The 13,130-nt window shown below is 36.2% G+C and overlaps 1 protein-coding gene across 1 annotated transcript; it reads left to right on the forward strand.

Moving 5' to 3' along the window:
• Positions 1 to 510: 510 nt before the first annotated feature.
• LOC124838682 (hypothetical protein At1g04090-like) lies at positions 511 to 2,604 on the forward strand. Its single transcript, XM_047314355.2, has 2 exons — positions 511 to 665; positions 761 to 2,604. The coding sequence occupies exons 1-2, from the start codon at positions 587 to 589 to the stop codon at positions 2,314 to 2,316; spliced, it is 1,635 nt and encodes a 544-aa protein (XP_047170311.2). The 5' UTR covers positions 511 to 586; the 3' UTR covers positions 2,317 to 2,604.
• The last annotated feature ends 10,526 nt before the right edge of the window (positions 2,605 to 13,130 follow it).

Here is a 13,130-nt window from a genome sequence, read left to right on the forward strand (position 1 = left end):
AAATCTCGATTCATATGATTTTGTGATTATGTTCGATAATCAGTATGTTTTCACGATCTCATGGATGTTGTGAAATTTGAATAACAAATACCACGATTATATGGTGTGAATCACAATTTAAATTACACTTGTTTGACACAATGTGCAGTTGACACTTTCAACTATCCAGTTATTGCTTTTTTTGTTTTTTTACAAGATTTCTTTCTTAAGTCAAAAATGTCTGCCAGCTAGCTAGCTTTGCAAGGTTTATCTAATAAACGTGAAAAATTTTATTTTCAGCAATTAGCATTTAAATAGTTCGAAGAAACACACTCATTCACACAAGCCCTTTGAGCAAGTTACCTCTTGAGGATAACAACGTTATGCAATAAGAAGTTTCGTATGTGAACACATATTTTGAAATAATTTGAATAATACTATAACACGTTATTAAAAACTTGCACGTTTATGGTTCAATTTTATACTATCAAATTAATTGGGCACGAGAGGAATATACCTCTTACTTTCACTATATATGACAACCAAGCATTTATTATCGCACAAACATTGCTCAATCCTCTATCGATCGTCCTAGAAAAACACAACAATGGGAAACTCTTCAAATAAAGCTCTTCCCATCGATACCACTTTTAAGCTTCCTGCAAATTTACCACTCTGGCCACAAGGTGTTTTTTCCTTTCCTTTTTGCTGTAACACTGTTATTTATTACTTGTGTTGAATGAATACATGTTTCTTATTGGCTTTTGACTTGCAACTTTAGGTGGTGGTGGTGGTGGTGGTGGTGGATTTGCTACTGGAACTATAACTATAGGAGGTCTTAAATTGTTTCAAATTTCAACATTCAACAAGGTTTGGACAACCTTAGAAGGTGGACCTAGTGATGCAGGAGCTACTTTCTTTGAGCCAGCAGGAATACCAGAAGGGTTCTTCATCTTAGGCCACTATAGCCAACCCAACAACAAGCCTCTTTTTGGATCAGTTCTGGTGGCAAAAGATGAGTCATCTGGAGCTTTAAAGAAACCAGTTGATTACACACTGGTGTGGAGCAGCAAATCCCAAAAGATCAAGCAAGACAAAGATGGCTATGTTTGGCTACCAACAGCTCCTGATGGATACAAGGCCTTAGGCCATGTTGTCACCACCACACCTGAGAAGCCTTCACTCGACAAAATCAGGTGTGTGAGGTCAGATCTCACAGACCAGTGTGAGACAAACTCATGGATCTGGGGACCAGACAAGAGCAATGAAGGGAAAGGTTTCAGTGTTCATGAAGTAAGGCCAAGCAATAGAGGCATTCAAGCTCCTGGTGTTGTCGTTGGAACCTTTTTTGCCCACAATGGTGAAACTCCTTCCTCTCTCCCTATTGCTTGTTTGAAGAACCCCAACATGGACTTCTCCTCCATGCCAAACTTACCCCAAATCAAGGCACTACTCCAAGCCTACTCTCCTTTCATGTATTTGCATCCTGAAGAAAAGTTCCAACCTGCTTCTGTTAGGTGGTATTTCAGCAATGGGGCGTTGCTTTTCAAGAAAGGGGAAGAGTCCAAACCTGTGGCAATAGATCCAACAGGCTCTAACCTTCCTCAGGGTGGCAACAATGATGGTGAGTATTGGTTGGATCTTCCTGCAGAAAAAGCCAACAAGGAGAGGGTCAAGAAGGGGGATTTCAAGAGTTTCCAAGCCTATGTCCATGCAAAACCCATGTTTGGTGGAACATTCACTGACCTTGCCATGTGGGTTTTCTACCCATTCAATGGTCCTGGAACAGCTAAAGTAGGGCTGATAGATATTCCACTTGGGGTGATAGGAGAACATGTTGGAGACTGGGAGCATGTGACACTGAGGGTAAGCAATTTCAATGGAGAACTAAGAAAGGTTTATGTCTCACAACATAGCAATGGTCAATGGGTTGAGGTCCCTCAGCTTGAGTTCCAAAGTGGAAACAAAGCAGTGATATATTCATCCTTGAATGGGCATGCCATTTATGCAAAAGAAGGAGTTGTGATGCAAGGCCTTGATGGTATTGGATTGAAGAATGAATCTGAAAAGAGTGACAAGGTGGTTGACCTGGGAGTAGGGTTTGAAATTGTTGGTGGTGAGTATTTGGGGTCAGCAATTGTAGAACCACCTTGGCTGAACTATTTCAGGCAATGGGGTCCAAAAATTTCCTATGACATTGGAAAGGAGTTAGATAAGTTGGAGGTGGTGTTCCCTGCTTTGGATTCTCTTCAAAGGAGTTTGCCAAATGAGTTGTTTGGAGAGGAAGGACCCACAGGACCTAAACTCAAGAGAAATTGGAGTGGTGATGAAGTTTGAGTTGAATGATAGTTGGTGGCATTATTCAGACCATGCAATTGAAAAAAAAGTAGACTTTTATTTGGTTTGTTGGTTCTCTGTATAGTACTGTTTATTTTAGGGTTGTGTTACATATTATTAAAAATAGGTTAATAACTGTGTTAGTATTTTGTGTTTCTATTTTATTAGTTTGTATATTAAAAAGAACTGATCACAAACTAGCTTATAAAAAAGTTGTTAAAAACATCTTCCTATTATTAATGACTGATGACAAAGTTGATGCTTGTTTGCATCTGCATGCCAGCTGTTCGGTTCCCACAACATTAAAATGCGCATGTTATTTTTCTTCGGATTAGGTAGACAGAGGAGAAACAAAAATGGAAAAGATTTTTGTGTCTAGTTGGCTGATGTTGAATTTGCATGGTTGTGGGCAGTGAGGAATTAGAAATTTTAAGTTGTGACGATGATGATACTTATACATATAAATTTGCTAGGTAATATACTAGTTATTTATAAGTTAAAATTATTAATTTTTGTGTGCATGAGTTTGAGTTTTTAATTCCCTAAATAGAAAAAAGCTTGTGCACTCTATTTTTTATTTTGGAAATAAATAAAATAACGTGTGAATATAAAGAGACTTTAAGTTTGGGTAGAAAATTTCATAACTTTTAATATATATAAAAATAAATTGATTTTGAATTGATTTTATTTTAAACTGTTTATTTTTTGTTTTGATAAAATATTTTAATTACAACCAAATTCAAAAAACTATTTAATAACAAATATTCTTAAAAATTAAAAATATTAATATTAATAATCTTTTATAGTTGTTCTTGATTGATATTATATTTGTTAAATGAAGTTTAGAACGATGTTTCAAAATCAAATTTCAAATGATTAAGTTAAAGTTTTTGTAATTTAGTAATTTTATGTATATTGTATTATTTATCCTTGATTTTATGTATAACATGTTTTAAAATTCGTTTTCGAGTTATAAAAAACTCTACCATAATCGATTAACACTTCAGATAATCAAAGCTACAACTGAATTTTTTTTAGGTAAACCTGATAAAAGGATTGATTGTGCTTCTAAAATTTTTTATTCACAATGTGATTATGTAGTTCTTGACAATAACGAAGCTATTTGTGTTGGATTTTTAATTTTGAAATTTTTTATATTTTTAAGATAAAATGTATCAAGTACTAAAATGTACGGATGGTTAGACGAGTAATCATATATTTAGGATATCAGACAACACATACAAATATCAAAAAGCAAAAAAAAAATATCTTTTGAAAGGTATTGAATATAAGATGGTGCCTGCGAGCATGCATACATTCAAAACTTATTTTTGGAGGATACCAAAACACACTAACAATCATACAAATATCCAAAATGGAAAAAGAAGAAAAATACTTTTCCATTTTATTTTTATATATTTCTTTTATTATTTTTAGAAAAAATAATGATGTGTGAAAAGGTAAGGTGCGAAAAAGTAAATGACTGTCAATGGTATGGGAATACAGCGTCTAACGTGGGGTACAGCGAGTAATACAAACAAGTATAGGGGTAAATTGCTAAAATGTGTGATGCCAAAAGATAAACACGGTCCAAACCACAAAACAAAATAAAATAAAGTACATAGGAGGTGTGGGGTTAGTAGAACGTCTAGTGTGTTGAGTAATTAATGTGAGGTGTGTGTAGTGAATTTGAGGATACAGCTAGTAAAATAAAATAAAAACAGGCTCCGACAAACATAAAAGGTAGACAAGTGTGAGGTTAACATATTGGGGGTGAGCAAAGTAAAGACCGAATAAAAACAAAACAAAAAGGGGGGGGGGGGGTGTAAGGACAATAAAACTCGGGGTGTGAACATTATCTCAATCGTGGCCTAACCCAAACACAACATCATCTTCTTCTTGTTCGCGGGGATCTTTTCTTCTTCCTCCGTCTCCCACACGGAAGCCAACAGCCATTTCCGCTCACCGTCGCAGCTACGGCGTCCTTTTCGCACTCGGAGCGTGCGGTGGTGGGCGATGGAGGCGCGGTGTCTCCGTAGGCGGAGAACAAGAAGGTGCGTGAGGTGGTGGCGGTTGAAATGGAAAGAGAGGGAGAATTGGGTGGCACGGGTATGGAGGTGCTGTGGAGGATGATGCAAAAGAGTGAGAAATGGCTATGGGTAATCCTGAATTGTGATTATGGGCTTTGATCATGAAGATGAAATGTACGGAGTGGAGGACTTTCACCTTCTTTTTTATTACCTATTTTTTAATTTTTCAGAAATAAATTTTATTCCCTAAATAAAATTAGATGTTGATCATATAAATAAATACATATTTTTTATATACGAAAAAAATTCTAAATATTGTTATGTAATTAACTTTGAAACATTAAATTTCTAAAAATAAATAAATAAATAAAATTATTTATACAATATCACTCTGTAGTATTCAAGTTGGTTCAAACAAAATTATATTAAATATATTAGTATTTGAAATTTTTAAGTTAATGTGCAGAAAGCGTTTTAGACGTCTGTTTTTTTGGCTTTTTGACGTCCGACCTGTATCCGACGTCTTTGTGGGTGTTAGTCAGACGTCCATTGTGTCAGGCCCGACGTCTATATAGACGTCCGCTGTCAAACCCGATGTCTATATAGTTGTGTCAGGCCCGACCTCTATATAGACATCTATATAGACGTCCGATGAAGCCACCCCAGACGTCTATGTACCTGAACGGGTTGTTTAGGGATTAGGGGTTTGGACGTCAGTTTGTGCACTACCAGACATCTATAGACGTCTGTCAGTGCACTAACCGACGTCTACTGGGCTTTTTTTTTTTTAAAAATCAATTTATTTTTGTATTAAAACCACACCTGAAAAGTAGAAAATTGTCCCAGAACAATATAGTATAATATATATGCGTTTCATATAAAGAAAGTTCTACTTAATGTACAAAATAATCCAATACCAAAACTATCAAGATATAAACTTAAACTAAAACTAAGCAATGTTCAACAACAAATAAAACTGTTTCTAACTCCATCTTTGCAGAAGATAAGTTGTCCACTCCTACCTTATCTGCCTAATTGTGTCCTCTGGTATAGGAGATGTACTCTTGAAGCGCTGCAAAATTAAAGAAAGATTCATTATGGTTTCATATATGTTTAAAGATGAATTTGATTTGTAATGTATTCAAGGTATGCATCATTACCTCATTCCAGTTATCTGTAATGACAACTCGAATGATGGTCTTAATCCAATACATGACATAGAAGCCACATTTCCATGAATCCTATTGCTGGTTACACTAAAATGACACTAAATAGTCAAGAATTTAGATCATTCAATAACATAAAAAATGAATTACAACTATAAATGACTTACAACCTTTGGATATAAAATTTGAACTAGTTGACCTCGAGATTTACCAATAACTCTGTACAGATTGAAAACACAAAGTAAAATTATCATAACTATATTAATCATAAAAGTTTAAGGTGAACATCAAATTCAAAGTCATTTTTGGAGAAACACTTACCCTTGAAGCATGGTTCTCAAGTCATTTTTCATCTTCCTGTGCAACGAACAAAACCATATAATTTTACATTGTTTGGGAATGATGACCATCAGCTATCAGTGCGACCTATCACGAAGGACAAATAGTTATTTAACTAAGTAATTAAGGAAACTTTAATAATGAACTTTTACATATAACAACACCTACCCATTAATGTATGGCACAAGGTATACGTCTCTTTTTGACTCATCCATCCATGTTTGCAAATAATGTTGTCTGTTTTCAAGTGTGTTACCAGAAGGTTGAATGGTTCAACAAATCCATACATGGAAGACTGACCTTGGTCTACAATGATTGTGTCCATGTACCTAAAACAACAAAGTTAAGTTGTTAGAAACTATAGGAATCAAACAAAAAGAAATATGGAAGACAAAATTAACTATCTTACATGCACCACAGTTGAATGATGGAAATATTCAACATCCTGTCTCCCCCAATCACCTCCAATGCATCAGACAATGTGATATATACTGGCACATGGGGGGCAGACCAAATACTCTCAAATCCCAGTATAGTTCTAATGGTGCTCTCTTCAACTTGGGTAATCTTGTCATTAGCTTTGATAGCTATGGGTAATCCTGAATTGTGATTATGGACTTTGATCATGAAGATGAAATGGATGGAGTGGAGGACTTTCATCTTTTTTTTATACCTATTTTTTAATTTTTCAGAAATAAATTTTATTCCCTAAATAAAATTAGATGTTGATCATATAAATAAATACATATTTTTTATATACGAACAAAATTCTAAATATTGTTATGTAATTAACTTTGAAACATTAAATTTCTAAAATAAATAAATAAATAAAATCATTTATACAATATCACTTTGTAGTATTCAAGTTGGTTCAAACAAAATTATATTAAATATATTAGTATTCAAAACTTTTAAGTTAATTTTGATGTTCAAAGTTTGCAGTGAATTATTTAATTACAAATGGAGAGACTGTCGACAAGAGTTGAGGTAACAAAGAGATGATGACACATGTACTAGAAATGAATTGATTGCCATGACTCTAGAAGCAATAGATAAAGATCATTTGGCTTCTTTTATTGACTATAGACTTAATAAAAGAACAAAGGTAAAAAAATATTCCTTTTCTTAAAATTGTGTTATAATTTAATAATTTTGTTATGATAATGTTAAGAGATTGTTTTAAAAAATAAGCAAAATAGGACAAAGTAAACTCTTGCTCACGCAAGAGGGAGGAAGAAGGAATAAATGGTTAAGTGTTATTGTTTTTTAGTTTTCTATTTTTCATAATATCTATGACATACTTAATATGCATAATGATCATTTTCACATGAAAGAGAGTGTGAGCACAAAGTGAGTAAAGGAGAAGTCTTGATAGCTACCCATAAGAAGACACATGGAGATTTTGTCAGTGATGAGACAAGGGAAATTGGTGCAAGTTTGGGATTGATTTTTCCATATTTGTTTAAAGTTTGTAATCTCAATTTGATTTCCACTTTGTTTGTTAAAATTTGCATTTTTTTGGGTCTCTTCTTTTCCATTACTTGGATCACCACAAAGTTTATGATCTGGTTAACTTTAAACTCTCGATCACCACATACATCTTTGTCAAAGGAAGCAATGCCAAAGTAATTTAAAATAGAAGTTAGGAAATTACTCCTTTGATAGTCTAAATATAATTTACATTGAATGAGAATAGAATTGTTATGTTATATGGTGTGTTGGTTGTCTTGACTAGGCAATTAAATGCGAAGTTGGTGGTATTATTGGTATGAATGTATTATTTGTAATTCTTTGCAATATGTTTAAGTATATTTATGGTGTGACTATGATGCTTAGATGGATGTATGAATTTATAAGATGATTAATGTATGTTGGTTTAATGAATAGGAGTTGATTTGGCTGTTGTTTGACTCTATTACACAGTAAAATAGGGTATAGACTGTGGTTTGTTTAAAGAATAATTTATCTTTATGATAATGTAGTTTCTTTTGGTTAAATGACTTGTAGATGTTGCATAATCTAAGGTTTGGACTACTTTGTGTTTGACTGAATTGCATTGTAGTTGTTACGATATCAGATTTTGATACATGTGAAGTAATTTTCCAATCTGTTTAAGTTTATTACAGCTCTTTGGCTTTAGTGTTTGCTAATGTGTGGGCTTACTTGACGTGGAAAAGAGTCCAAAACTATTTTTTACATTAACACTAGATGAGTATGTGAGGGTTATGCTTTGATGTTGTATGGTTCTTTTAGGTATTGTCACTACTATCTAAATGAATCCACAATTTTTAATACTGTAACATAATTTTTGAATTGATGGTATTGGTTATATCTAATTTGGAATTCTGCATTGTTTGGTTTTGGTTATATCTAATTTTGACTTATGCATTGATTGACTAGTCTTTTGTTAAACGTTATATTTAGGAAAAAATTGAAGCATATGAATCCACAACATCACCATCTCAATCAAAAGAAATATCCAATGCAGATTCATTGGCTCGACCTTTAGGAACCTAGGAGCATTGTGGACGTGTTCATGGTCTAGGTTTGGGTTCTTATCCATCTAAAGTTTTTAGAATCAATGCTCGTTGTCATAGTGCAGCATCTGCAGCTTCTCCTTCTTATATGTTGAATTCCAAACTCAGGTTTAATGAATAATTTACCAATATTTACTTTGTGAAACTTCATTTACTGATTGACTTGTTGGCTACCATTTTTCTTACCTTTAAATTCATTTTTTATATTATAGGTATCTTCTTTGACATCAGAGGTTAATGAAATGAAGGTCATTGTGACTTTCATGTTGCAAAATTATCGAGGTCAATTGCCTCCACAATTTGCAATATTTCAACCATCACCGGTAATAATTGTTAAATATATGAAATAATTTATTTAAAATAGATTACTGACGAATTATTATTTTATATTGTAGGTATCTGATCAAGGAAATATATCAAATGAGGATGAATTTTTTAATGCGTACTTGAATAATTTTATTATTTTATGTTGAACAATTACTTGTATTAAACATATTTAAAGTTTATTTTATATAATATTAAATTTTAGTTTCAAATTATTTTATTGTATATTTTGTTTATTAGAGATTTTTTATCATAATAAATTAATATAATGAAAAAAAAATCAATTTGATGCATTCCTGTTGACAGTTCGAAAAATCCTTACAAGTTCAATAACTTTAGGAACAAAGGTATGACTATTTCGAAATCGTTATTAGTTCTGACAGTTTTGTGCAAGTACCAACACTTTTCTATAACATATGTTAATAAAACTTTCCAAAAATTACGACGATTTTGAGTAAAACATCCGAAAATCGTTTCTCAATGATGTTTTTTTGACTGCTTTTAAAACTACGGGAGATGAATTTTTCAAAATTAAAACCGTTAATAACCCTAGAAAAAAATTCGTTTTTTAGTCTGATAACATCTAAAACAATTCTAAATAAACACATCTGAAAACCATTCTAAATAAAGTTTTGTATGTAACACTAGTAAAAAAAAGCTATTTTAACGCGCTATATACGCCTCGGTTTTACTGAAACCGAAGCGTATAAAAGCGCGGTGGCAATTTTGCAAAAACTGAGTGATTATATGTCTCGGTTATTTTTGAACCGGTGCCTATATCTTTTACTGTCTCGAGTAAAAGGACAACCAAAGCATAAAAGTCATGTCACTTCACCACTGCCAAGGAGTTTTTTTTTCTGACAAAGCGCTATTACCTCGGTTCAACTCAGAACCGAGGCATAATATGCGTTATTGCTTCGAGTAGAGGCCCAACCGAAGCATAATGGGTTGCCCCTTTAGGTTAAAATCTGAAAAATCTTAAAAGGCTTTTATCTTTCTCTCTCGCACAGGATTTTCTCTCGCACACCTCTCTCATCTTTGCCTCTCCGTCGAGCCATCAAGATGGTGTCTGCCTCCCTCCGCCGGTGCTTCTTCCAAGGACTCCACGGTGCCTCCAGTTCTCTCGCTGCTACCGCTTATTCCTCCGACAACTGACACCGGTGCCTCCAGTTCTCACCGCGGCTCCAGTTCTCTCTGCTCTTCCTCCGATTCTTACTCAAACCCTCCCGCCAGACCCTCCCAACCCATCATCATCCAACCAGTTTCCTACCCTGTCAAGCCCAAATCCCCGCCGCTAGAACCCTCGCCGGAATCCTCACCACCACCTGCCGAACCGCAATCCCTCCGCCCGCCGTCGGACTCGCAGCGCGCATGGAGGCCAGATCTGTGGTCATCGTGAGCCTCCAATGCCAGATCTGTGGTCATCGTGAGCCTCCGGCCACCATCGCGCGTTTCTCCCCCAACGGCGAGTGGGTCGCCTCAGTCGACACCTCCGGTACCATCACGATCTGGAGCACGTGAAACGATCTCCGGCCGCATCGACCACCTTCAGTGGTCCCCCGACGGCCTCCGAATCATTGCCTGCGGCGAAGGCCTAGAATCTTCTCGAAACTTCTCTGTGTGTGTGTGATATTATGTTTGACTTCGTTTATACGTTTGTTGTTGTTGTTACTGAAACATGCTTTGAGTTCTTACTATGCTATGAACCCCCAAAATGAAGCCTTAAGTTCTTTGTATGCTTTCTGTGTTGTTGTTCTTACTGAAACAGGCTTATTGTTGGTTGACAGTGAAGAGATGATGCCTAAGCTTTGGAAACGTTAGAAGATCATTTCATAGTGAATAAATTAAAAAAAAAAAAACAAGTTACCGCCTCGGTTACTTAAAAACCGAGGCATAATCCATTCTTTTCTGACTCAGTTGATAACCGAGGCATAAAACCAATGTCTTATTACCTCGTCCGAATATACTTCGGTTGTAAAACCGGTGCGTATAAACAAAACCAACCGGTGCCATATCCTCGTAATGCAGTAGTGTAATATATAATATATTTTATACAAAAAAAAAAGTAATACAAGATAAAGGCATGTGCTATTAAATACAATTATTTTATTATTTTTTTCTCATAAATTAAACAAATCTAAAATGATGTATGTAGTAATCAAAGAGTTGAAATCAGAAAATCACTAATACATATAAATATGAAGCAACGGATCTTACATGCAAAGAATCTTGTATTATGTTTCAAAATTACTTCCCAAGCTATATACACTAGTACAGTAAAGGGAAACGACAGCGGTTATTTTCGCTGATAGACACCGGTTCCTGAACCGAGGCATATTCAGGTGAGGTAAAAAGCAGTGGACTTTATGCCTCGGTTTTGAAACGGGACATATAATAATACGATTAGGCCTCGGTTCTAACAACCGAAATCGTTTCTCTTCCTTTACTGCCTCGGTTGGAGCCTGAACCGAGGCAGTAGGGTCCATTTTTTATTTTTTTTTTCTTCTTCTTTAGCCACTCGTATCATTTTGGTGCCTCAAGCTTCTGTCTTTGCTCACTCAAGCTTCTGTCTTTGCTCACTCAAGCTTCTTGACAAAAATCATTTTGGTGCCCCATGCCCAAGTTCCAAACCCCATGGGAGACACACTCAGAGGACCCATCTTCACCTGCCACAATCAACCATTGAAATTTGAAGCTACCTTCCCACTCACACCGTACCACACCACGCATGCCGCAAAAGGAAAATTCATTCCAGGCTTCTCAGATTCAATTCAAGCTTCTCAGATTCAATTCAACAAATCAATTTAACAGTCAAATTCAATTTAACAAAGGAACCAAACAAATCAAAACAAAATCAAATCTGGACAAAAAAGCTTCTGGATCCGCACAAGCTGGACAAAAAGAAATGAAATCTGGATCCGCATCCGCCTCCGCCATCACCGCTGCCTCTGTCGCTTCTCCTCCTCCTCCGCCACATCCTCTGCATTCGCCTCCGCGCCCTCCGCGCCCTCCGCATTCGCCCCCGCGCCCTCCGCGCCCTCCGCGCCCTCCGCATTCGCCCCCGCGCCCTCCGCATCTGCCTCCGCCACAAGGCCCTCATCCTCGCGCCATTCTTCTCCGATATTCTCCTCCAGCCGCCGCATTTCATCGGAGATTGTCCACTCCTCTGTCGCGCGCTGCTCTTCCTCCGCCGCCGCCGACTGCGCGATGCCTCTCCTTCCTCTTCATCGGGTGCTGTTTACGGAAACGGTGGCAGATCTGGGGCTGGCAGTGGCGTGGTGTGGTTTTGTTGTGGGAGGTTCGTGGGGGTAAGGAAGAAGCGGCAATGGAATGGAGGGAGAGAAGAATCCAAGAGCGAGAGGAGGCGAGAGCCTGGGGAGGGAGGCGAGAGCGAGGGGAGGCGAGAGCAAGGGGAGGCGAGAGCCAGGGGAGGGAGGGAGGGAGAGCCAGGGGAGGGAGGGAGGGAGGGAGAGCCAAGGGAGGCGAGAGTGCAGAGGGAGATATAGGTTAAGTTGGGGAAAATTTTGGGGAAAAAAAGAGAGGCTTATATGCCTCGGGTCTGAGCAGTAGAGGCTTATGCCTCGGTCCTTTCCAAAAACCGGTGTCGTATAGTTCTTTCACCTCGGGTTCCTCTTAACCGCGTCAGAAACTGCGTCAGACACTAATATTTAGGCACCGGTTGTCTTTACAACCGAAGTAATATCTCTTTTTGACACCGGTCTCGTCTGAACCGAGGCCTATAAGGTCTCATTAATTACCAAACTGCCACCGTGTCTGAATAGACAGCGGTTTTGTATAAAAAGAGGTCTATTGTGCGAGTTTAAAAGTATATTTTGTACTAGTGATATAAACAAATTCTCGAAATTAAAAAGAAAAAAAAACTCAATAATATTATCATGACTTTCGAAATCATGTGAAATAGCAATACCAAAATAAATATGACAAGTAAGGGATCATAAGTTAAGCCTTGATTAAAGTTTGAAAATCTTAATACCATGATTTTCAAATCCTTTTAATTATTATTCTACAACAATAATTGTTTTTAAGAAGAATGCGTGATAATAGACACTTTTAGACATTCTTTTGCAATGCTCAATACTCTGAACTGAGTAACAAGAGTAATTTAGACATTTTTAACCTATTTTGAAAAAAATATATCTAAAATAGAAAATTGAATTTTTATGTTTATTTTTATTTGAAAAAAGAAAGTAAAAATGGGATATGGCGTTGAGAATTCGTAGGACTTACTATTATATTGCCAAATGTGTTGCAACCATAAATATGTGAGTAAAAATGAGAGCATAATAATTGAACAATTATTCGCGTTACCAGTGAGTGAAACAATTATTATTGAACAACCACAATAGAGATTGGGATATTACAATTTGCATATAATAAAAAAAACCGCTTCAAGATAA

This window comes from Vigna umbellata, chromosome 3, assembly GCF_029865625.1.
Source record: "Vigna umbellata cultivar VRB3 chromosome 3, Vumbellata_1.0, whole genome shotgun sequence".
Classification (NCBI taxonomy): domain Eukaryota; kingdom Viridiplantae; phylum Streptophyta; class Magnoliopsida; order Fabales; family Fabaceae; genus Vigna; species Vigna umbellata.

Coding starts and splice junctions, on each gene's coding strand:
- LOC124838682 (XM_047314355.2), top strand. CDS start 587: ATGGGAAACTCTTCAAATAAAGCTCTTCCCATCGATACCACTTTTAAG. Junction 666..760: donor TTTACCACTCTGGCCACAAG/GTGTTTTTTCCT, acceptor TTGCAACTTTAG/GTGGTGGTGGTGGTGGTGGT.